Source organism: Scatophagus argus, chromosome 12 (genome assembly GCF_020382885.2).
Source record: "Scatophagus argus isolate fScaArg1 chromosome 12, fScaArg1.pri, whole genome shotgun sequence".
Taxonomy (NCBI): domain Eukaryota; kingdom Metazoa; phylum Chordata; class Actinopteri; family Scatophagidae; genus Scatophagus; species Scatophagus argus.
In genome coordinates, this window is record NC_058504.1 from 9,871,245 (window position 1) to 9,897,086 (window position 25,842).

The window sequence follows — 25,842 nt, forward strand, 5'->3', positions numbered from 1 at the left end:
CGTGTTGCTCACGCTGCACACTATCTGCTCAGCAACAAGCAGCAGACAGACACAGTGAACAGCTACCTTTGCAGTGAACATTAGCAGCTAAAGGGCTGGTTATTTTCTCAGCAGTTGGAGGCCAGAAACGGAGCTAAAAGGAAAGTGAATATTGGACTTAAATTCATCAGGTGGCAGAAGCTTGACTCCAAATGAACGATAATGTTGTTGTTACTGCTGGATGTGTAAAGACAGCAGTATGCTAACCCAAGTGGGTGGGAGGAATCAATGAACTGGTTTGTTTTATGTTAACACATAGTTTCATTAGTCTTGTTCTCAAATACTCTTGCAGACACACTCAGAGTAGTCAGAGCCTTTGTGTTTGACAGTCACTTCACTTTTGGCTGGATAATACAGTGAGTACAATAATGATTCCCGCAGCTGGGAAACATCCAGACATTTTTATCCAGTAACAAAGAAGGGGATCTGAGCTTTAATCTCATCCCATTTCAGCTCCTTTTATTCCTGCTCAAAAATGCAGCAGCCAGCCAGGATTTTAACTGCTGCCAAGTGAAGAGACTGTAATAACCCCATTTTACCGTCTCTGCACTGTTTACCAGTTAGATGTATAATTGATTTTATGATTTTTAGTGATCATATTTAAGGCTCAGCTAAATCATCCTTCCCCTCAACTGCACTGGAGGCCTCAGAGCTGAGAATTTAGAAATTTGCTCTGTCAGTCAACTCTCAGCTCTAAAAGGTCATCTGAGTTTTTCTGTTTGACACGTTTGCAGCACATCCTGCCTCCAAAATTTGAGAATATGTCTGAATGTGAACCTTTTCTCTTTTTTTCTTGCCTCTGCTACTCAATTTTGCATGACATAAAATAGTGTACAATGAAAACATGCACGTGAAAGCAGAACTGCATTGCTTGACAGACAGAGGGCATATTTTTAATGACAGCTTCCAAAAGGCACACATAACAACTCCAAATAACAACATCCATAACTTTTTGAACGATCCTCCTTGTCTCTCACATCAAACAAAACCTGTCATGGAGACATAAGTGCTGATATGTCAGCATCAGATGGTGTGCATGGTATTTTGGGGGGTGTTGTTCTCCTCAAAAATACTTTCTTTTCCCAAAGATGCTGCGGTTGGAATTTCATTATTTTGAAGAGAGTGAAATATGTGACAGCTCAGGGTGTAACACTCAAAAGTAAGAATGGTGGTTTCTGTCCCACCTTGAACAAGTATGCACTGTGGCCCATTTCACCTTTGAACACTTGTTCAAGCAGCATATCGAATTATGAATGGATGACTTAATTAAAGTTATGTTATATGTGATTACTTTTGATGTTTCCCACCTGCAGTCCAGCAGTTACTGTTGTCTTGTATCTTTTTTTTCCTTTTTGACACCCCCCCCCCCCCCACACACACACTTTTTTCTTGCTATAAATTTCATAATCTGTTTATTATTATTATTATTATCATTATTATTATTATTATTATTGTGTACTCCAGGGAATATCAAACCGGTGTTGGTTTATTCCTTTAAAAAACTGCAAACAAACTTTTTTATCAATTGATCAAGACTATAGACTGTAAAATGTCAGAAAATGGTGAAAAATAACCCCCGGGTGACATCTTCAACTTGCATTTTGTCAAACAGGCTGTCAGACCCCGCAGTCTGATTAAAAACATATTTCATTTCAGTGGTGGAAAGCACTCAAGTGTTAGAGCTTCTTGTGCTTTATTAGAGTAATTCATTTTGCAGTACTGTATACTTCTACTCCCCTAATCTGAAACGGAGTAATTCTACACCGAGGTTTTAAACCCTGACTAAGTAATTTTTTCACTTTTTGCCCTCAGCTGAGCGGTCGCACCACCATTCAGGTGCAGTTCATGTGCTCCTGTAAGCCGAGTGCTGACTGTCCTCACTTCAGTCGTACGTTCATTCTGCTATGTTTGGTTCAGCAGCCTACAAAACAAACCAGTATATAAGCAGTATACATAAGAAGATGAATTTTCATATACTGATTGTTTCTGGGGGTTTTTTTGTTTGTTTTTTTAATAAAAGCTATTAATGAAGAAGAAACGTACCATGAATCACAGCAGTGTTGACAGCGCTGCTCTCAGGCTCCAGTAAGTGGAGCTTCATGGCTGTACGCTGCTGATTCGTTCAGTTCAATTGAATGATTTGTTTGTCTACTGAACAAATTTAGAAGCTGGAACCAGAAGCTCGTTTGGCATTTGGTTTTGACAAATAGCTTTTGACAATTAAGCCGTAATCAAATTAGTTAGAAATTCATTTCCTGTCCATCAGCTAACTGATTAAAGGACTAAATGTTTATACCTAGTTCTTTCATGTCATGAGGCAAATTGACCAGGGCTTATGTCCCGTTTTAGCCTGATATTGCCGCAGTGTCTGAGACCAGTATTAGTATGCGTTTGTCTCCAGGATTGCATTGCATATCAGAGTCTCAGAGTCTTTTGCATCATTTCTTTTTCATAGAATATACTTTGAAGTTCACTGCAAAAGATGTGATGCTGATGGTGTGTGCTATGATGAATGATTTACACATCTGTCTGTTAAATGTGGCTCTTTCTGCCAGACAAGGTGGGTGCGAGCTCGTAGGCATACTGTAGCTGTCGCCGCGTCAGGGGTAATGAGGTGAGATGGGTTGTAACCAAGTGCTCAACCAGGCAAAACAAAGCCATATGTTTGTCTAAAGGTGCCTTCTTTTGGACTGTTTGGGATGTCATCGTTCTCGGTGTCGTGTTGTGTGCGTTTGTCTCTCTTGACTCCTGTGCTCCATCAAGCTCACACCCTGTGTAGCAAACGGTAAATAAATGGCAGTCAGCAGCAGCTCTGCTTTAGGCAGTGGCCCAAGCCCTTTAATCTTAGCCAGCCTCTCCTCCTCGTTTTTTTTTTTTCTTCTTCCTCATCTCTGACTAACCACCCTTGACAGGGGAAGTGCAGATAGGTAGGCTGCCTGTCAGCTGTGGGGCAAATTTAAACAAACGAGAGAAATAAAAGAAGGAACGGGAGACAAAAAAGGGAAACTGGCAGCTTTGGCACAGGAGAATAATTACAGGCTGGAGTGAAATTAGCACAAGTGAATGGAGGGGAAGAAGAGAGAGCAGTGGAAAGAGCGGCAAAAAGAAGAAGGAAAACAGGAGAGCAGCTCATGCACTTTTCTTCGGGAGCAGGGCATGAGCGTCTGTGGGAGCTGAGGGAAAATGCTGAGCATTGTATCTAGAGCTTAACAGGTGTAGCAAATTCCAGGAGGTAGTCATTTGCAGAGGCTGCTGCCTATGCAGGTACTGCTTTTAGTATAATAGAAATATGAGAAGTTGCCCAAGAGGGAGTGCAACCAGAATGCATGTGTTTGAAATGTAGAGTGAGCAAGGAGGAGGAGATGAAAGAAAGAGGGTAGGCAAGGTGAGAGCTGGGTGCCGTCTACTACACTGGTTTTCCTCTCTGAGCGGGAGAGAAATTCCCCACTGAAACTTTAACTGGATTTCCTGTTGTGTACATTAGTCTTAATACATCCTGTGAATGCAGACTGTAAATCAAGCGTAAAGCAGAGAGAATACGCTCTTGCATTTTGACAGATTGCCTCAATTTCAATTAATAAGGCCATTAGAACTCAGAAGGGAGGCCGATGGGGGCATTCACAGCTGCTGTGAGCAAAGGAGCCAGTTCACTCTGAAAAACATCTCTCTCTCTCACACACACACACACACACACTTACTACATCTTGCGACATGCACACCCCATCACGTCATGCCTTCTCTCTTTTTCAGCATTAAATATAGACAACACGACAGCACACTCAAGGATTACTGCGAGAGGATCTGAGCTGATGGGCTCGCTGGCATAATTGTGATAAATAATGGCCTTTTGTCAGGGTGCTGCTCCATGAAGCAAAGAGCACTTTTTCACGCTTGAATATGTGGGGATGTGGGGTTCGGTTCATTTCACCACTTCCAGTATAAGCACAACATAAAAATATAATTTTTCTGTGCCTGCAGAGTAGAGAGAGTAGAGTTGATTGACTTAAATATAATGGAGGTTTTAGAAGTATGAGGCAGCTATTTGTCCCTAAGGCCTCTTGGCCTTGAATAATTTGGACTGACTTCTGTTTCTTTTTTCCCTCCTGTATGGAGGCGACAGGCTGCCAATAATGCTCCGACATAATAGAGCCGATGAACTGTCAACACTGGGCGAGTATGAAACACTTTATTAGTTTGCACTCTGTCCTGGAGGTGTCGCTGACAACAGCTGTGGGATAACTTCACAGTGTACACATGGTATTATGTCCAAGTCCCGCATGGTTCACATAACATGTACGCCTCATGACCACTCCAAGGCTCGTACAGCTCCACGAGGAAACAAGGCACTTGAATGTACTGTACACCTCTACACCCGCTTATCTAATCCACAGTCCCCCAAATACTACAACACCCACATCTTAACAAATCAGTGACTCCATCCTTCAAATGGAATTAAAAAGGTTTAACTGTTATATCTAAAGTGAAACACGGGATATGAAGATTGGACAGGCAGCCAGACAGTTGGGTTATTTTTTTTTCTTTCTTCTTCATCATCTTTTTGAAAATGACTAACAGAGACTTTGAGACAAGTACAGACGACAGAAGACGGCAAAACATGAATTTTGAATGTGTTCTGAAACTGTAAAGGGATTACTTACACTGGTATTCTGTCTTTGTAAACAACTGTACTAAAATATACCTGTGCTGTAGTTTTGTGTTGCAATAGGATTAAGATGATGCAAAGTGTTTATTGCCCATCCTTAAGCCCTACCGCTGAAAAATTTTATTTATAGAAACAGTGTCTTTCATAAACACTTGGCATCTTGAGCTGTGCACATTTTGTTGTGCTAAAATCACCACTGGATGGTTTCAGCCAACAGCGAAAATAAGCAAAGATTCAGTACACATACATAAAATAAAATTAAATCATTTACATTTAGGTAAAGTCAAAAAACACAGTTTGGCAAGGATGGTCGTCCAGGAGGCCCATGAGTCTGCAGGTTTTCACTCCATCCAAACGCCACAGTGAGCGATTTCACTAATTAATATCTCCTGCCAGACAACTGAGTAATATGAGTCGGTGTTTCCCTTTGGTTTGAATGAAAGTCCTTCACGGTGACATTTGTTGTAGGGATCCTTCAAAGAGTGGCAATAGTCGATCTGGGAGGTCATGATATAAAATAAAAAATGCGCGCTGTATGAGGAGAAAACATCTGTTCCACATATTGTGTTTATTATGATGTTCTGCATCTTCTCTGAGCTTCTTTTATTGTGGAAAAGTGGATAGTTTTACCTCTTCAGACTTCCGAAACCAATCCTCACTTGGCATCGTGAGTAGACTTTGATTTAAAGGGCCACAAGCCAAAAAGGTTTTTTTCACTGGGTTACACTCTGCATTGAAATGCTGAAGCACTGTGTAGAGTGTGAATTTTACTGGTAGGTGACTTTTGAATCATGTCTCTGTGGTACTAAAAGGAAAAATAAATCATCACTATTCTGTATTAAACTTTTCTCTGTCACGGTTCGCTGTGAAGTGACACAGAAAATGTACAGTAAAGGTCACAGTCTGTATTTTGGCAGGATGGTGATCATCTAATTTTTTCCCACAAACCACGTGAGCTTAGCTCAGCTTTAAGAAATAAGACCCACAGACGATTGTAGCGAGAAATCGGAATTAAAACAGTTGTGATGAATACTGCAAACAAACTTCAAGGCTTCTGAGTGCAACGAATTCAACACATCTGTGGCAGTTGCGCCCAGATAAAAGAAGGGAATAAACACTACTAGACATCAACATATATTTCTGGAATATTCTTTACAGCCTGATAGATGTGTTCACAGTGTTCAAGTTAAAAATACCCACAAATCACAGTAATACATTTTTTAGTTAGTCTTAGCACAACAAAATGTGCAGAGCATTTCCACAGTTTAGCACTGAACCCATCACTGCTCTGACATTTGGGGTGCATGCTCTTGTGGACGTGTGCATGTTCAGAACGACTCTCTAGAGTTCGTGGGAGATGAAGGAGGGTCCTAAGGGTGTCTCTGAGGGCTCCAGGCTGACATGAGGGAGCGTGTGGCTTTGGGAGCGAGACAGTGTGTGATAATGAGAGGGAGGGGCTTTCCCCTGGGCCTCGCCCTCTACTTGTCCCGAGCTCTGGCTTGGCAGGGTCGAGTCTCCTGGTTCTGCTCCAGCCACAGTCCCAGCTCTCGCAGCACCGCGCTCTTGCTTGTGTCTCTCCCAGGCTGAGCTCAGCTTCACGGCCAGAGCCAGCAGGTTCTTCCCCAGGAACACAGTGGACACACGAGAGTCCCTGTACCACAGCATGCCCGTGCCCCTCAGGGCTAGGGTGAAGATGTTGATAGTGACCAAGCTGAGCCAAGGGTACAGAGCCTCCTTACGGGGCCCCCTCTGTCCTGGCAGGCCAGTGGCCCCCAGCTCCGTGAGGGCTACACATGGCAGCAGCAGCAGGAGTGCGTAGCAGTAAAAGAAGACCAGGCCCTCGGCCCAGATGGGCAGCCTCTGCTCAGTGATCCCTCCACTGCCCGCTGCGGCTCCTCCTTGGGCTTCCCACAGCCCAGCCTGAAGGTCCAGCACATCCAGCAAGTCTACCACCACCCACAGGAGCCGGCCTCGCACCTCCTGCTTCCTGCGCTGCGGAGTCATGTGGTCGGCCCCCGTCAGGATAAGAAACAGGGAGGGAAGACAGATGGAGAGCAGCAGCGTCAAGGTCTTCCTGGCCAGCGGGTCCGGTGGCCGGCGCTCCTGCCTGTAGTTATGGCACACGAAGAAGAGCTTGAGCTGGAGCAGGGACAGGAACAGGAACCAGAGGGCATTTGCAAAACCCCGACGTGGCGAGCGTGCCTCTGACACCACGCCTGCGGACACAAAGCGCAGTGCGAGCAGGAAGCCCACGTCACCTAGCAACACTGCTGCATACTGCCACACACTAGGTCCTGGAAGACCTCGAGCTCCCAGCATGCTCTGCTCCAGCAGGTAGAGGTCCACCACTGCCATCGTGCTCACCGTGACCAGGGTTGACACGCACACCTGGGGCGTGGGCACCATGCCTGAAAGAGACGCGCACACACACGCATATTGGCAAATCTGTTCCATCGACAGAATTCAGACTCTGCTCACATCACATTACACGCAGCCATCTGTCCTCGGTAAACCAGACAAATTTGCAGGATAGGAACATACTTGTTTTTCCAGCATAAATTCAAACTAAATGTAAACTAGTTTTATGCTTGTTGCTATGGTTGAAGACACTGACTGCCTAGTAAGCAGTGAGCGCCCTTCATCTTTGGCCAGAGATACATCTACCCTGGCTACTCAAACGGAGAAGCCTGTTAAATTGTTTCTACTCCGTGGCTCTTTGAATTAGACAGTCTTCATTTTTCCATAAAAGTCTTTGCATTGCTTCTTCTTGATTCAAAGATTTTCCCCAAATACTCTGCTGTTACTTTTTTGTTTGTTTGGGTTTTTTTTTTTTTTTGCTATTCTTTTTTTGTACTCATTATTAATTAATTGCATTCAGACGCAGCTAGGTGCCCTGTCAAAGCCTTTTCTTTGCCTCTATAGTCTGCCATGTTTATTCTCACACTGTGCTGCAGTCTTTAATCATCCCAAATTCCCCCTCTCATTTCAGATGAATATTGATAACTTGCTATTTGTTTAGAGATGCGTTTGACTTGTGTCTTTGTGTACACGCTGTGCACTTCTGGGTGAGTGCATGCAGGCAATGCTAATCTGACTGAATATGAAAGTTCATATTTCTTTTGTGTTGCAGCTCATATCTCAGCCACAGACAGAATAAACCTCGGTATTGACACAGCATGAGAAATGATCATTGGCTTTACAGTGTAATCGAATCGACGTCTCTTCATCGTATTTAGCCGTAAAGCACAGCACAGACCTTTGGGCTGTCTGTTATCTGCTCTGCAGCACTGGTGGGGGGGTGTCAACCCCTCAACTGGATCGATGGCATTATAATATAAAATCATTACCAGCTCAGATGTGTCTTAATGGCTACAGTTGAGCGTGATCGAGCGAGAGATTGTCAGCATGATTGCGGCCTCTGAGAAAAGTCTGTCAGTGGAAGGTGTGTATTGATATCTTTCCGATGGAGGACGCATCACTTTCCTCACTGTAAGACTAACAGGAGCTCTGCCACCTCCTCTGTGCTGTTTGAATCATTGAAGAGAGCTGAGGAACTCCACCGGGGTAAAGAAAAAAAAAAAAGAAGAAGAGAGATTGTGTATGCGTGTGTGGAGAAGCAGAATGAGCATATGACTGCAAGTGAAAGATTAATAGGCCTCTTGGCTGTCTACATGCCTAATAAAGTCTTACTGCATGATGGTAATAGTTCATAAATAAGCTCAGGGGGAGAAAGGGTGAAAGTGATGAAGAGGAAAAGACTCAAATGCAGATAGAAAGTGACTTCCACCCACTTAGACGAGGACATGCATTTCATGAGCCGGCCTGGCCTGGATGAAGCCGAATGTATTCATGAGTGATGCTATTGAAATATCGCAGACTTTAGGGTTTGTTCTGAAACAGATGAATCACAGAGATGAGGAAAGGAACGACTTGACTGATTAATCCGCTCGGAGGCATGGTGGGAGGACTGCCGTGGATCATGCCAGCATTCGTAATATCTGATTGTCTGTGAAGCCTTTTGTCTCATCACACACACTCCAACTTGATTATCGTTCCCTCCAAATCGAATGAATTTCACCAAACCAAGCATTGAAAGGATATTGAAATTTAAATTTGGGTTGGTTTGTTTGTTTTTTTGTTTCCCCCCCCGTCTTGGGGAACAAACCCACTCTGTGGGGAGGGGGATGGGGATGGAGAAGTTTACAGCCGCTGTTGCAGCTGGCTTTTCCTCGAGGTCGTGTTTTAAGTTATTCCACCTGCGCCTTAAATTTCACCCTGGAAATCTCCCTGTCAGCCTGTGTTTGTGTTTAGACTCCCTCTCAGCGCTGTGTAATTTATTCTGTCCTGAGTGAGGGGCTGGGATGACAGCCCGTGTGTCCACTCAGCTCATCAATAATGACCAAATTCATCATTCCCCTGTCTGGGAAGTGACACTACTGTGTGACAAGGTGAGGGAGCCTATTTCGCTGTAAGCATGAGTGATGGCATGTAACAGTGCAGGTGAAAGATGAGTTCATTTTTTTTTTTTTTTTTTCAGCCTTGAGTACTTGTTTTGCACTGAAAATCTATTTTTGCACACACACACACACACACATTATGTTAAAGCTTATCATGTGTGACACTAGAGCACATAGCTCGTCCCTCGTCTGCACTACCATCTAAGTAATCATCCAAATAAAAAGCCCTTAAATTATTTGCAACTCACGCTCACGCTGACAGAGATAAAGCCTGGGAATTGCCAGGCGGTCACAAATCAGTGTAGAGCAAAGATTAATTTATCTGTACACACAGTTTGTCTCCATAAACACGCCTCCAAGAGCTCCAAATTACATCAAACACAAGAATCCCTCGCAGGTTATCACAGGGGGCCACTGGAGCACCAAGGGCATCAGGACAACATCCATGCCATTATGTGCAAACCAATTAATTAATAGTGAGCCATGCAGTCGATGATACTGCTGAGTAAATCCCCTCCCCAGATTTAAAGCCACATGACTGAAACATCTGTTGATTTGTCAGGTAGCAGCCAAAGTGCTGCCTGAAAGGCCCATGTTCTTAATTTTAACAGTCAACACGTTGTTGTTATTTTTTGTTTTTGTGTTGTTAGTTGTTGTTTTGGGTTTTGTTTTTTTTTTTAATCCTTGCAAAAATGTGATAATTATTAGCCGCCCCAGCATGCAGTGCTGTTGTGAGACGTCTTGCACCCTCTGGCAATTTAACAATCTGTATGAAACCGCTTCTCTGCAACACCTGTTTCATAACTGCCCTATTAACAGCAGTTACTGTGCGTTTGTCCGTGCATGGCTCGTAGTAAAGTGAAGCTTTAGTTACCCAAACCATTCGTCTTGCACTTGGGCTCGATCCTCCTGGCTTGATGTGCAGCAAGTAACGTATGTTTTTGGGTTTTGGTTGTTTTTTGTTTTTTTTTTATTGGCCCTCCCACAAGTAGAAGCGCTGTCGGTGACCAGTAAAGTCTCTTTTATCGTCGTTGATGAGTCGGGCGCGGTGATAAAGTCTTAAAGTCCGGCCGTTTGTACACAGTCAGGCTCCCAGAAAAAGGCTCATCTCGAGGCTGCAAGAGGAGAAAGTCATCGCCACAGCCACACCGAGCAGATCCGAGTTAATGGAAACAACAACAAAAAAAAGAAAGAAAGAAAAGAAAAAACGGCTCTGACTTAAAAAGATTTTTTCGCCCGCTCCGTGCAGATCTGGCGTGGCCGATATCTCACACGGCTTCGCTGTTGATTGCAGAGGCTCGATCTGGGTCTGAATCCGGATCTGTCACCTCCCGCAGTGTCGGCTTCTGTTGTTGTCGGCTTTATCTTTGGACACAGCAGCGGGGGCAGAGAGCCGTGCAGGGGGGCTGCTGCTGCTGCTGCTGCTCCTCCTCCTGCTGCTGCTGCTGCTGCTGCCGGGGAAGAAGTCGGTCAGAAGTGAAGCGGCTGCATCAGCGGCGAGGCGGAATCCGCGGACCGATCGAGCCGAGGAAGATGGCTCATGAGAGAGAGGAGGCAGAGCGGCGCAGCACCGCCACAGGAGGACGAGAGGGAAACTCGCTCACTCACTCACTCACTCACTCACGCTGTCCGAGTTTGGTCGTGGTGTTAATTTGTAAGCATGTTACGTGCTCCAGTCCAGACCTCCCACCCTCCTCAGTTTCTCCTCCTCCACCTCCTCCTCCTCCACCCTCAGCCGTGTAAGTTCCGTTGGAAGCTGTTGCGAATATTTAGAAGCACCCAGTTACAGTATACTCATTGGTTATGGTAATCACGATGATGCCACTTGCAGAAGATTAGTTGCATTGTTTAGGAGCAGGCTGATACCTTATTTACTCTTCTTTGGCCTGAAATAAGAGCGGAGGAAGTGGAGCGAGAGATGCTTGCAGCCTGTAGACACATTTAGAGCTCAGAAGGCAGATGTTACAACTTTAATTAGTCCTCGCTCTGTCTACTTACTGTCTTAGTCACACAAGGAAATCATCCCTCTGTTGTAGATTAACTCATTACAGCCGGCTTACTGCATACTTAAACAGAAGGATTGGGAATTTCTGAGGCAGATTTTGTCGAAAATGAATCTTTTGGAAACAGTTTCACAAGGAAGCTGACTGATTTCCTCATTCCAGAATTTAATTTTGGTTTCTCTTGTCAGCCGCAGATGCAGTTTTCATAGGGAGTTTCCTGGCGTCACCTTGTCTTCTCCACCTTGTGCTGCTTCTTCAAGTCAATCTGTAGGCATTCCAGTTCCTGCATCTTTAGCAAAGGCTCAGGTCCTCAACTCCCTGGTTTCTGTGGCTCTGTGTGCTGGCTTCATTTTAGAGTGAGAGGTTTAATCAGACTGGTGAGAAAAGGGATGGAGAGTCATCTTTCTTGTCAGATTCAGCTCTGCGCTCTGCTGGCTTCTAAGAGAAGAGAGATTTTCCATTTTCCTCACTTCGCTGTGGTGGCGGTGGGGGGGTTAAGTTCTTCCTCGCCCCTCTTCTTCTTTCTATAGTCTTTCTGTTGCCTCTTTCCTTTTGTTTATCCTATTCTCTCCTCCGTTCTGCAACTGTGCTCCTGTTTTCTCCTTTTTGTGTGTGTTCCCTGTGGGTGTGGTTGAAGGTCATTCTGCCCACTGGCTCATTTTCAGAGAGGGGAGAGAGAGTGGGGAGCGAAGCAGGAGAAAGGACAAGGGAGAACAGTGAGAATAGCAGGGAGGGCGAGGGGCAGCCAGGCGGACAGGCTGTCCACAGTACTGTGCAGTCATCACTTTTTCGCTTCAGACATGATTGAGAAAGTTTGGAAGGACACATTGGGTTGCAGACTGTCCCAAGAATGCTAACGGCATCAACAGTGAGCATTGCTCCACATCAGACCTGAAGTTGACCTCCACAAACATGGCAGGACTCTCCTCCCACCTCTTGGCTCTTTCTCTCTGTGGCATCTCAGAGTGTGAGGCATGATGTAACATCGGCACTCCCATAATGTTATCAGACTCACGATGGGCAGTAACAAAACAAAAAACATATCAAAATGAATGCAGCAGAAACAAAGATATCTTATTTTTTTCATTCTCTGCATTTTTCTTGCTTGTCAAAACCCGGTGCCTGCGTTACCCACAATGCAACTCAAGAACCACTGACAGCGCTAATGTAGCCTCGAACTGTTAGCTCACTTCACTTCTTTCTAACCGAACACCATCCGGATTTTCTCAGTTTTCATGTAAGCGTGTAGTTTTGAGCCCGACCTGACGCTGACTCGGGTGACATCACTGGAGGCAATGTGTCAGGCTTCTGTAGTTTCCATCTGAAACTACAAAATATATTATATCCCTGCTACTGTTTTTTTGTCACATCCTCCATAATCCCCAGGAGGTGGAATCTGACTTTTAATGTGCACAATCAGTGAATTCGCCCTTTAAATAAGCACCTTCATTGAGTAAAACGAACTCTTATCTTTTATTGCCAGGAATGCAACACAAGCTTTGTCAAAACCTTGTTATCAGTCTTTTCTTTTCTTTTTTTTTGGGGGGGGGGAGTCTTATTTTATTCCAACCCCCCGACTCTCTTTCTTTGTGCGTCTCTCCTCCAGTTTTCAGCGTATCTTATGATTGTTCAGCTGCCTGCAGTTCAGGCTCCTGTGTTTCTGCTGCAGCCTCCACACGTGATTAATCATGTGAAGTGGCAAAAAGCACAACACTGTCAAGAGCGTGAGGGAGACCTAATGGAGTTGAAAATGGGATGTTTTGTCATGATGCAATCCATTTTGTTCCACCTTCGCCCGCCTGCTTGCTTGCTTGCTTGCTTGTTTGCTTTCACCAGGCCCTCAGACAGCAAATTCCTCTTCTGGTGCCAAGTACCAAAAGTGAAGACTTTGTCTATTTCAAACATAGATCCAAACCACGACAACACAGCTGAGAAGTGTTGGCTTGTTTTGGTTGTTGCAAAGACTCCCTGACTGTGGTTCACTTTGTCACTCCTGCCCGTTTGAGCAGCGCTCCTCTGCTCTTTGACGCAGGCCTGTATATTGGCCTCAGCACAGTCGACTGGACACTGGGTGTGAAAATCGTTTTCATTTTCCGCTTTTAAGACTAATCCACTGATTCCGCGGTGGAAAATCAAGTAAAATGCATGTCCAGCATGAACTCAATTTGGTTTGTGCTCCTCGCCGTGTGCAGCTGGGTAGGTTAGACCTAAACTGACCTGCTGCTCAGCCGCTCACTCTGTTGCTACTTCTGCAGCTGAGGGCTCAACATGAAACCTAATCAGCTGTATGACGCGACAACGGGGCTGGACGTGATAAAATGCCAACAGCGGAGAGGATTAAATGAACAAGGTAATGAAGGTAATGAATGAGTGTGTTTCACACTGAAGAGTTTAATTAACCTCGCCTCCCACCAGCCTCTCTCTACTGTAACACCTTCGTCCCCGCATCGCAGCCCTCCTCTGGGTCGAACTGCCTGGGGCAATTTATCTAGAGGCCTTGTGTGCCAGGGGCAGTTAATTCTGGCTCCTGACCCAAGGCCTTATCCTGTGTCCGTGTCCTTTATCTCCGTGTTTGCCACGCTTCCATGAGCACAATAGTTCTCTTGACCTGCTCTCCCTCTCCCTTTGTCATCTACCTCCATCTCTTCCTCTCTCCCCTCATTTCTGTTTTTCCTCTGTTCTCTCGGACGCAGAGACACCTGCGACCACATACAGAGAACACCGTCAGCAGTCCCTAGCAGCTTAATATGCACACATATCCACTCTTGAGCTGATGGTCTTGTCAGATTGAAATGAGGCCGAAGTAGTCATACATAAACATACACACTCATTCACACACACACACACACACACACACACACACACACACTCGACAATATTCATGAGGACCTCCCGCTGCCTTTGCTTTACTTCTCTCTCTGCCGTCCACCTCTGTCAAACAAAGCCTCCAGTCATTGTTCAAACACTCACCACAATCACTGACCACATTCTGACAACTTTAATACACCTCAGCTGTCTCTCTCTCTGTCTCACTCTCTCCAAGCCCTGTCTCTCCTCCATCCATCCATCCACACACACACACACACACCATCCTGCCACACCAGTGCTACATCTTGTTAAAAAGAGTTAGTGAAGCTGAAAGGCCAATCACATTAACATGGAGGAAGTGTCAGAAAAAGACTGCAGAGAATATGGTAGAAGGGTCAAATCGAATGGACATTTCTCAGATTTTAATTGCAAATGCCTAATTGCTCCCATAATTATGAGTAATAAGACTCTGCTGTGCTCATCTCGAATGGATCGTGTAGCAATTACTCACCACTGTCGCTGCTGGATTTGACGGCGAGAAATATCTTCGTAGATTAGCATTTAATCCCGGTGCCCAGGATCTCAGAAGTCTTTGATGATGTGCGGCTGAATGTCCTCGGCCGGCACGGAAGGCCCCGCCTTGGGTGATGGGCTGCAGCCATTTTATTCTGGAGAACACCCGGCTCTAATCAGTCATGGTGGAAGAGAGAGGATTTATCCAGCAGCTCGGACTCGAGGATGATTAGATGCTCAGATGCAGTGAGCGGGGTTAGCGATTTGGCCAGGGCATGAATGTTACTGTTCTAGTTCTCTCTCACTCTCTCTCTCTCTCTCTCTCTCTCTCTCTCGCTCTTTCTTTCTCTTTCTCTTTCTCTTTCTCTCTATGATAAATGTCACGTGAAGTTGGAGGAGCCAACCTTGATAAAACTTGCTGTCATGGCACACCAGCCCTCTGTCACATGTAAAGACTGTGATTGAAATTACCAATTTCAATTGCAAATTCAATTTGCAATAATTACTGCAGTTAAACTATTTAAATAGCCCGAGGCCAAAATAAAACTTGCTCATACTGTGATTTCCAGGAGCCGAGATGCTTAGACCCTTGCGGAACAGCTTAATTAAAATATGATTACCTATCTTTTGCTCATACTTAATTGTGTGCTGAAGTCAGGGCAAACAGTCTGCTGTCCACAACTAAGCCATGTCTCTCGTCTTCTTTCTTATTTGCCTCTCTTTAGCCTTTTATTTGTGTTTGCTCAAGCCCCCCCCTTTTAGCACAGACTGTCTGGTCAGGGAGGCCTCTGTCTGTCTTTGGAGGAGTTGCTCATCCTGTCTGCATAATGTCTCGCCATCCATGCTTAAGCACATTTTAGAAGCATCGGCCATTTTCTCTGGCTGGTCGGGGAGGCCCTTTCATGGCATTGTGTGGCATGAAAGGTCCATCTGCGGTGGTGGGAGAGATCGTTATCTGACATGGTCTGAACAGAAGGAAAGGACCGAGGAGCTGAGTGTGTGAGGCAGAGCCCGAGGGTTTCGCTTTGACTCATACCCAACATCACAGCCTTTATACTAATCCATATTTAATTAGACTTTCCTTCATTGCTCCCTCCCTGCTTGTTTACCCTTGCTATGTTGTTTTATGGGGTTTGGAGGGAGGGAAGGGCGCAGGTAGAAGGTAGTGAGGTTGACATGGGATTACTATTAATAAGCACAGAAGGGGAGGAAAGGTAGAGCTTAGCGAGGGCTCTGGGGACGTAGCTGTGTTTCATTTCATTAATTGGATATTGTAATGCAAATAGCACCCATCAGCTCTGAAACAATAACCTGCCTTGACTCGTGATGTGATGTGTTGAAATTTCAATCACTTTATTGTTATTGTGTCAGCAGATGCACAGAAACACCGGAGAGTAATGAGAAGCATTTTGGACACTAATGAAGTGACGGGCCTGCGCAGAGCGACTGATTCATCAGATGCTTACAAAGGCTTCAGCGGAAATGATGTTCAGAGAACTTAATGCTCCCTTAAGTTCAAATAAATGCCTTCCGCGCACGTCAGTGGCAAACGTCTCAGGATGACTGACTTTTCATCAGATTCATTATTAGAATGTGAAAGCTGTGCTCTGCTCTGCCATGAAACAATGGAAGCTCACCACATTAAACTGCATAAAATCACTTTCTTTTCTTCCCCTCATTTTCGAAATGAACATTTCAATCGGTGTGTTGCCTTTGGGAAGGCTGACGAGTGAAGGTCAGTATAAATTTCAGCAGTGATAATTAGATTCTTTATTAGTCTTCGCTACAGAATTCAGCTCCAAAGAGGAATGGCGCAAAAGAGCAGCGTTGGCCGGGTGTTAACTTAATGTCGTCCATCCATTTCGCTTTCGCTCCGGTTGGCCTTGCAGGGGCTGGAAAATGGGAGACTCATTCATCACTGGGTTTCTCTGGCTGTGAGCACCAACATGCATTCAGTCATAGCTCGAGTGACACACACACACACACACACACACACACAAACACAAACAAACACTCTATCTGGAACAACAGAGGCCTGCGCACACACTTGCACACAAACAGAGATGCATTTCAGTATGACTAACAAGAATAACCAGTATGGAGTGTAAAAATATGTCAAAATGTTATCACACGTCAACACTCGCGCTCTGTCGGTCACATGAACCATTCATGGATGAAAATACAGTCAGACCTCTGACGTTTTGTGATTGATTGACTGACGGCAGCGTCTGTATTCTGGCAGCACAGTGTGACACGGGTGACGTTTGAATGTTTGTGAGCTCAGACTTCTCGTGCATTTTAAAATGATGGTGCTTCATTTTTCCATGTTTATGTCCCTCCTTTCCCATCCAGAGAGGAATCCCCATCGGGCAGTTCTGCAAGGACTTCAATGAGAAAACCAAAGACCTGAAGGAAGGAATCCCTCTCCCCATCAAGATCCATGTGAAGGTGCGTCTCGGTGGGTCTCTGTAACCCATCGGTGACCCTGTACACTTAACACCACTCCCTCCCACGATTGTGGTTAATTCCACTAGCTGCATAACATTACCAGAGCACTTCCATTATTCATACTCTACCACTGAAGTAAGCCTTTCCCATTTGCATTCATTAATGAAGCAATGCCCAGAGGAACTTGAAGTCAAGAAGCATTAAATGGACGCAAGAAATGTGAATTACCCAGAAAAGAGGTGTTATGAGCTTGTAGTTTTTATCTTACACCATCCCATATTGTTCGACTCCGAACACCACCCGAGACACCACCCCTGTGTGTGTTGTTTCAAATCAGGAGCTGCATCCTTTTCTGCTGAATACGTGTGTGTTGTAATGAGGTTTGTGATGTAAGGGAGGGAAGTCTAATCCTTTAAAAGGCATGAATTTATTTTGACATGCAATATCCAGCAACAGCTCTGCCGTCACATCTGGGGCCTCGCCGCTGCCCATCGTTGCCATCTGTTGGTGGTGTTCAGTGCTGTGCTTGTTCTGCACGCACCACACTATGTATATACTATGTGTGTATTTATTAAGATGTTCATGTCACATGTCTTACCCTCTGAGACTGTTTTTCCGCCCAGCTTTCACCTCAGGCCTGTCTGTAGTTTTGAGCACATCTCACACTCCCTTTCATCTTATTTTAGGGCAACTGTTTGACATTTTGGGAAATCCGCTTATTCGCTTTCTTGTAGGGAGTTAGATGAGAGGATCGATACCACTCATGTCTGTGTGTGGAGAAAGCCACTAGAGCCAGTAGGCAATTAGCTTAGCATAAAGACTTGAAACGGGGGCAACAGCTCGCCTGGCTCTGTCCAGAGTTAAAAAAAAAAATTCAGGCTACCAGCACTAATTAACATTATGCATCTCATTTGTTTAATTCACACACAAACAAGTCATGTAACAAAATTAAATGTCTACAGCCATGCCTGCGGCTCTCTGAGGCCGCACTTAGTCACAGCGGCACTTTCAGTGAAATGCTAATGTCAGCATGCTAACGTTCTGATGTTTAATTAGCACTGAACATAAAGTACAGCTGAGGCTGATGGAAACACCATTAATACTGAACATATTAATCATAGACCATATATTAGACAGATTAAAATTTTGATTGGCATTAGAAAGTCATGGCAAGTTATTACAATTCATCCTGAGGGTCACGTGAATGTCCGAGCCAAATTTCATGGCTGTCTAATAGTATAATGTATATATAATCCAGTGATTGTCGAGATATTTCAGTCTGGATAAAAGTGACAGACTGACTTTAAGGATAAGAGCGGCTGAGTTCTATTAAGTGACAGGGAGCCAGCGTGCACAGTCGGTCCTCTTCTGAATGGAATGCAGCCATCCTTAATGATACACCTGTGAGTTTCCTGCTGTGACATGTGAAGCAGTGCACTGATGAGTTTGAGAGCTTTGAACAGGTAAAAAAAAAATAATAATAACATAATCACGTCACCCACGTCTTGGCATGAAAATTCAAAGTGTCAAACTCCTTAAGTGCTTCTTTTGGCCCGTCACAAAACCCGGGGCGGTAAATGTTTGTGTTTAGAAAGATGTAGGAGGAGGAAACAACAGCGACTTGGAGCTTTGCAACTGAGAAAATTTTTTTTGTTTTCTCTGCTGAAAGGTCACTACTGGTTGATAACAAGACTCAGATGATAAATCACCCGCTCTGTGCTATCTTCTCAGTTCAGCCTACAGTTTATGTCCCCGTGTTCCTTTTTTATTTCATTTTTCTGTGTGACAGATAACAGATAATCCAAAGTAAACTTTCCCCAGATGATTTATTGATTGGCTTTATATGTCAGGTTTTAATAAACAAAAGTCTTAGGCCAGGGAATGAATCTGAATTTAGAGGAAAGGATCAGAATAACACACTGAGGCTAAAGAGATTATTTTTATTTTGGTCCTGAGGGGAGGATGAAAAGGACGAGTGAGTAAGGCTGGAGAGCAGACATGCAGAGGCACACGGCAGAAGACGCAAAATAATCCAAACACTTCATGCAAACTGCTGAGATTATTTCCGTTTCCATTATTCTGTCTTATTTAACACGATCACTGATCAATTATCGGAATTGTCAACCAGCTCTGCAGAGCTTTACAGCCTCCTCCGTGGTTCACTGTCAGTGCTCTCATCAGCAATGTTTCCAGCGACAGCGATAAAAGAATAATCGACTATCATCTTAATAGAGTGATAATATATCAGTGGTATATTCACAGCTAGTTGTGCTGCCCCAATGTGGCCAAAAAAAAAATCCCACAACAGTTAATGCAGGATTAAATTTCAGTGTTAATATGAGCTGTTACAAATAAAAGACAAAAGATAAGATAAGATAAGATAATCCTTTGTTAGTCCCATAACTGGGAAATTACAGTGTTACAGCAGCAAACAGGATATAGAGGGAGCAAAGCATGCAAGGATAAAGGAAGGATGTGCATTCCAAAAGAATAAATACACAGGAAACAAGTACCTGCAGCTGTACACAGTACAGAAAAGAAAAAGACTTTTTACACTAGAGTCCCTCAAGGTATGATTAGTAGATGGATTAATTATCGTACAGATTTGTTTCAGGGACTAAGTATGTAGGCATGAGTAAGGATTATTGCACAATTATTACTATGGTCTGGTCACACCAGACCTGCAATAATACATGTTTGTCCAGTTACATTATTCATCATTAATTATTAATTTATTATTATTAATTTATTATTCATCATTAATTATTAACATTATTAATCATACATTATTGTCCAGTTAACACATTCAACAGCTTAAATGTCCAGTCTGTCAGCTGTAATTGATAATTTACTTTGTTTTTTTGTTTTTTTTAGATGTGGGGGAAGTATTTTTTTTTTTGATTCTGTTAGAGTAGCTTTTGAATTGAACATTGAAGTCGGCAGTTAAGCTCGAGGTGTGAAACAAATGGTGGGAGGACCTTTTGAATCTGAGAGGCATGAAAGAAAAAGCAGGTGCTCCTGATTAACGTGGAACCTTAAACAGACAAGAGGGAACGATTCACTGATGACCCCGAGAAAGACCGGTGTCGATATACATTCATATTAGCTTTAATCACATAGCCTCAATTATAAAGCCTTTTAAATTTTTTTTTAATTTATTTATTTATTTTTGCAGTTTCAGGGCCGTAGCTGCCATAGAGGACAACAAAGAGGACACATTTCTGTCAACATTGCTTTTGAATGCTGATTCTGATGATATTCACATTAAAAGTTCAGGGGTTGTGAGCAAAAGCAAAGTTATCCGTTTATTAAATTTAAAGATGAATATAAGATAAGATCAGTTGAAACTTTATTGACCCCTGAGGGGAAATTTATTCATTAGACTATAAAGACAGATTATTTAAAAAAAAAAATTACAAGGTTATATTACACGTACAGAAAAAAGATATCATCATATAAAATCGATGTGGCGGGGGACGAAGTTCTCCAACCATCGTGATTATCATGAAGATTCACTGTTTTTGCATCTGCCGTAGGAATATTGCATTGTGAGGTGAAAACATTTCACAGGTGGGAAAATAAAGTGTCTGACATTTTGTGTAGTAGTGCAAACATTAAGAGTAAATAAATGATCAGTTATAGATATTGTCCTGTAGGAGTGGAAGAATCACAGCAGCAGACCTGCGATACGCTGCATTTGTAGACCCTGACTGCTGTATGAAATGTAGTGTTTTTCCAGTGGTTTGGTGGCTGCTTTTAAAACAATCAATTCGGATGTTAAATAGTTTAATTGAACTAAAACCAGTCACAGCAGGCATGTTGAGCTTTGGGTTTCTTGGCGTAATGAAGCCGTGTGAATGGGGACGTAGTGAGAGCGATGATCAACATGTAAAGAATTTGAGATGTTCTGTCATTTTGTTTATGCAAAGTGCAAGAGTGTACAGAAATATGAAATATTATGTTTGTCTGCTTTGACATGAGCTGCCGCTGTTAGCATGTCTTGCTAACTAGCTTACTATCTACAGCAGTGACCTGAGCCAAAGTTTAGGCTAACATTAGCTGCTCTGTATGTTCTTCCAGTCAAAGAAGAATCAGCTTTATTGGCAGTATATACATTTTTACATACACACATTGAATTTGTCTTCTGCGTTTAACCCATCCTTGGTTGAACACACATGCAACACCCAGCAAATTACATGCTCCTGGGGAGCAAATTGAGGGTTAAGTGCCTTACTCAAGGGTACATCAGCTGGCTAATGGAGCATTTGTCTCATTAATCACTCCAAAATTTCCCAAATTTTTCCTGCCCGTCCGGTGGGGGAATCGAACCAGTGACCCTCCAATCACAAGCCACTTCTCCAACCTCTAGGCCATTTAGGACAAGTAGCCAAACAGAATTTATTGTATTAGGATGAAAATGAATGAATTAGATAAAATTACACTTTGATCTTACATTTACCCTCATCATATTTGTAACACAGGATGAACTAGCTTTACACAGCAATACAAGAACATTGCTGTTTCTTTACGTCTTCTACATGGGTTATCAGCTGTGGAGGATGAAGACTTTTTTGGCTGAAAAATGCAGCTTTAGACAGAGTCATGTAGCCATCAAGTCCATATTCACAACCCCTTTTAAAAGACTAGTGTCAGCTGTAAGCATTACAAAGTCGGCCTAAGAGGCGTCTTCGATAGAGCTAGCTAACTTTAGCTTAACTAGTCAACTGAAACAGCTGATAAAACCCGCTAGCAGCGGTTGTCATTTCAGTTAGTCGTCGGCTAGAAATGATGAGCACGCTTTTGTCTGCCCGTCTGAAAATCAAGGACCCATTCAGTTAAAGAGCAGTGCTCAGCAAAACTGTTCATTGAATGAATGGGGGGGGAAAGTGTGGAAAAAGAGTATGTGTCTAAGCTTGACTTTCTTCTGGGTGGTGGTGTAAGAGAATCATGACCTCAGTATTTTAAGTCCTGTTTCCGTCTGAGATAAAAAAAAAAAAAAGAAAGCTCATGTTCACATGCCCACCTTTGACCACAGATTTTAATTTGAAATCTTTTCTGCTCAGCCTGACAGAACCTATGACCTGAAGATCGGCCAGCCCACGGTGTCTTACTTTCTCAAGCAAGCAGCGGGCATCGCGAAGGGGGCCGGACAGACAGGTGAGATGTGTTGATGTATGTGCTCTCCCTGCAGCTTTCACACACGGAGCCCATCCTGTAACGGACACACGTTTCTCCCTGGGCTCGGGTTTTGAGCTTTTGCTGTGATTGATGTTATATTCATGACGTGGGGGAACTGCAGCAGAGGAAGGAAGTGGCAAAGGTGGTGTTTTCAGAAAAGAGAATTATGAATTTCTGCCTTAACTTTCCCCAAGCTTTGCCCAGCCTCGTTTCAGCTCTTGACTTTTGATACCACCTCTGCACCGTCTTTGTCTTGTTCCTTGTCAAAATTTTCTGCCGTTGCATTTATTGAATTTTTCCCTCTTTGTGTTCTGCATTCACACTCTGAAATCTCTTTTGCGTATCAAGGCCACGAGATAGCGGGGATGGTGTCTGTGAGGGCAGTGTATGAGATTGCCCAGGTGAAAGCCCAGGACGAGTGCTTCAAAGTAAGGAACACCTCCCTTGAAAACGTCGTCAAAAGCATCATCGGCTCGGCCCGTTCTCTGGGCATCAAGATTGTCTATGAGTAAGTGTTCATTTTGCGCTCAGTGTACTCGTGGTTTCATTGTTATGACCTCAGATGCCATGAACCCGACCTCTGCGTATGTTAGCAGCACTGTCATCATGTTATTCTGTTGTTTATGTAGTTGAAAGGAACACACACACTGTGTCACAAATATAAAGCTTCAAACATATTTCTGCAGTGTTGCAAAGCAGCAGCAAGTTAGCGATCCTGGTGTCATCTGTAGATGCTGCTGTGCCTCCTAATGACCACTAGGTGGCCAGTAATAGTAAAGCAGCCACAGCAGCCACAGTGGTATGAACTTCTGCAGTAACTTCACTGTATAATCAAATGCAAATCAATAAAATGGCCTGGCAGGAAAACATCAAGTCAAAGCACGCAGTCACATTTTATCTGTTTATGCTCCTGCGCACATTCTCGGTCCTTTACAGCAGTCTTTATGGAGCACTTGGAGCCACTTGAGTATAACATGTGACACATCATCCCAAGAACCCTTGCAGTGGATCCTTAATATAATATATTATAGATAATTGTATAATATGTTGTTACAGACTCCTGCGATATACTTTGCAGCCCACGTCGGATACAGAATGTCTGCAAAATAGCATTAGTAATAACTCAAGCAACTTATGATAGCAAGCAGTGTCGTGCAGCAACAACAGGAGCCACAGACTTTTGCAACATGTTATCCTCTGCCATGTCTCCTGTGTGTAGCTAAAATGTGACCCATCCAATAAAGGCAAAAACTTTAAAGATAGATGAATGAACAGAATTCTGACACTGTAGCTGTGATCCTGTTTCACAGTAATCTGAGCATGTTTTGAGTATGTACTCTTGTCCACACTGTTAATTAAATTCATAAGTCAGTATGCATACTAAAAAAAACCTTTGATTTTTGACTGTTGTGTACTCTGTCACAGTCAACAAAGGCATTCACAGAGCTGCTCACAGCTGCAGAAAATTAAACCAGAATCTAAATGATGGTGAAACAGCCTTCTGAACACTTCAGAACATGATAAAATTACTACCAAACTCTTTGAAAATGATGTAGTTGTCCGTCTGTGCGGTTGAATCGGCGGTGACAATCCAAAATCAGTGTTTTGATTGACGTGCTGCGGTGGGTATGTTGCATCATGTCCTGTTTGTATTAAACTGTTAAGTATGTTGACTTTTTTCGCACACAAAATGCAAAGAACAACAGGCCTGTACTAAGACACACTATGCAGTAAATTCTGTGTACAGTCGGTATGGATTTGGATGGTTTTGCTTTTGAGTATCAGAATGTTTTTGACATCCCTCCACTCCCGTCGACTTACTTGCTTACCTGCGAGGTGCTTTACGTTTTGAATTCCACCTGTTTTTATGTTAATGCTTTCAAATATTAAAGACTTGTTACATGACCAGCATTCGATTTATTTTGCTCTGAACTGTTTTATTTCAGTATGCTTCCACAGTCGCACTCCCTCCGCCTGCCACATCTATTTCTCCTGTAGTTAATGATATTGCACTTTTCCCAGAATCCTCTTCTGCCCCTTACTTAAAGCTTAACATGTATTGCGAATGCAGAGCATTATGATTTATTGAGAGTACTGTCGGTTGAGAAATTGGTATCTCCGCCTCTCTTACAATGGATTTCTCTCTGGATGGCGGTTGAGCGCAGCTGCACTGTGGTGAGTCCAGAAAGAAGACGTCGCTCTGTGCTTCTGGGGTACCGAAACCAGAGAGAGTTTTAAAATTTCATTTTAAATCACCAAACTGCAAAATGATGTGGGAATACAAGGAAATCCGCCATTTGAACAGTTTTTATGTGTTACTGTAGAGGTTTTTGTGCAACAGGAAGTCATAGCTTGGGGCGACTGAATCTAATTTTTTCTCTTCTTTCTCCCTCCTCGTCTTCAGTCTCCCAGCTGATGAGTACAAAGTCTTCCTGGAGCAGAGAGAGGAGAAGTTGAAAGCTGATGCTGCAGCAGCAGCTGCAGCTGCTGCATCTGAATCTTGGTCTGGCAAAAAGAAATGAAGACCTCCAACGGCTGATGTTAACCCCCACCCCCCACACCATTCCTGTTTTTACTGAAAACATAAACTACGTTCATGCAAAAGTAACTATTAATGTCATGTGTGTGTGATCCGAATAAACTGTTGTTATTTCATTTTTTTTCCCTTGTGTCCTTATTCACATCACTTATTAAGATATCTCTTTACAGTAAATAACCGATTTAAGAGATTTTACTTGCATTTTGGCAACGAAAACCTCCTCTCAATTTGGAAAATATTTATGACCCCAAGTGTTTCGTTTCCTCTGAGCTGAGCTAATGGAGCTGTAATTGCTCTGTCTTGGAAGGATTTGTGCATGTCTCTTTGATGTTATTATCTATTATTAACACTTCTGGAAGCGATTTGGATTTTTGTCAGGTTGCGCAGATGGTTTCTCGAATGCATGTGTCTTATCAATCTGTGATCGGAAGAGCTTGTCACATGACTTACCGCAATAATAATAATAATACAGACTCACGGCAGGTTGATAACTCGATTATTGTTTATTGACTTTCTAACACAATTTTTTGAACACATTTAAAGGGTTAATGCTGAAGCTTAGTGAGTCAGTAGGCAGAAAAGTTGTCAGTCAGTTTCAGAGCCAGTTAAGTCATTTATCAAGCAGAAATGCCTACAGCTGACTGCTTAAAGCTTCTCCATTGTGAGAATTTGCTGTTTTTCAGTTTAAGATCGTTTTAAGTTTTGGGTTGTTGGTGAGATGAAACAAGCGATTTGTAGACATCATCATCATGGATTCATGATTATTATTATTGTTATTGCTGTGATTGTTATTATTTTTAGACTTTCGATAAAGATAAGTTGATTAATAAGTAATAACAAACATATGTGTATTGGTTGCAGCCCTACTTGGAACACAGGTTAGCATCTCAAATATCAGTTTGGCTTTGCTGTGCCACATCATGATATACAGTAGGTATGTGTCGGAAAATACCCTTTTAAAGGTTTGTGTCACATTTTTTCATGTCTCTCTTGAAACAATACTCACATGCCCTTATGTACTTTCAGCTGTGTGCTGTCGTGAAAATGAAATCTCTCCCTGAAGTGATTTCCGTAACAGAGACTAAAATCCACTGTCCTCTTATTGTGTAAACTTGATAAGTTTACCCGAAAGTGGGCATCTACCAACAAAACAGTCTGGCCTGACTGTGGCTCAGGACGTGGAGGAGGTTGTCC

General features: G+C 43.3%; 2 protein-coding genes across 3 annotated transcripts in view; one reads left to right on the forward strand and one right to left on the reverse strand.

Annotated features, from left to right (window-relative positions):
* Positions 1–24,764, forward strand: part of mrpl11 (mitochondrial ribosomal protein L11) — a 35,920-nt gene extending 11,156 nt beyond the window's left edge. Inside the window, exons 3-6 of one of the 2 annotated variants that reach the window (XM_046406317.1) lie at positions 16,836–16,931; positions 21,995–22,088; positions 22,458–22,617; positions 24,514–24,764. In XM_046406317.1, the coding sequence (XP_046262273.1) occupies positions 16,836–16,931; positions 21,995–22,088; positions 22,458–22,617; positions 24,514–24,631 (468 nt within the window). In that variant the 3' untranslated portion in view covers positions 24,632–24,764. The remainder of the gene's footprint in view (positions 1–16,835; positions 16,932–21,994; positions 22,089–22,457; positions 22,618–24,513) is intronic. The other variant, XM_046406318.1, reaches the window with a different exon arrangement.
* On the reverse strand, positions 4,623–11,771 carry tmem265 (transmembrane protein 265). The gene is made up of 2 exons (XM_046406316.1): positions 10,034–11,771; positions 4,623–7,110 (listed from the first exon to the last, which is right to left on the reverse strand). Exon 2 carries the CDS (start codon positions 7,106–7,108, stop codon positions 6,044–6,046), a length of 1,065 nt encoding a protein of 354 aa, XP_046262272.1. The 5' UTR covers positions 7,109–7,110; positions 10,034–11,771; the 3' UTR covers positions 4,623–6,043.
* Positions 24,765–25,842: the final 1,078 nt, after the last annotated feature.

Coding starts and splice junctions, on each gene's coding strand:
- tmem265 (XM_046406316.1), bottom strand. CDS start 7,108: ATGGTGCCCACGCCCCAGGTGTGCGTGTCAACCCTGGTCACGGTGAGC.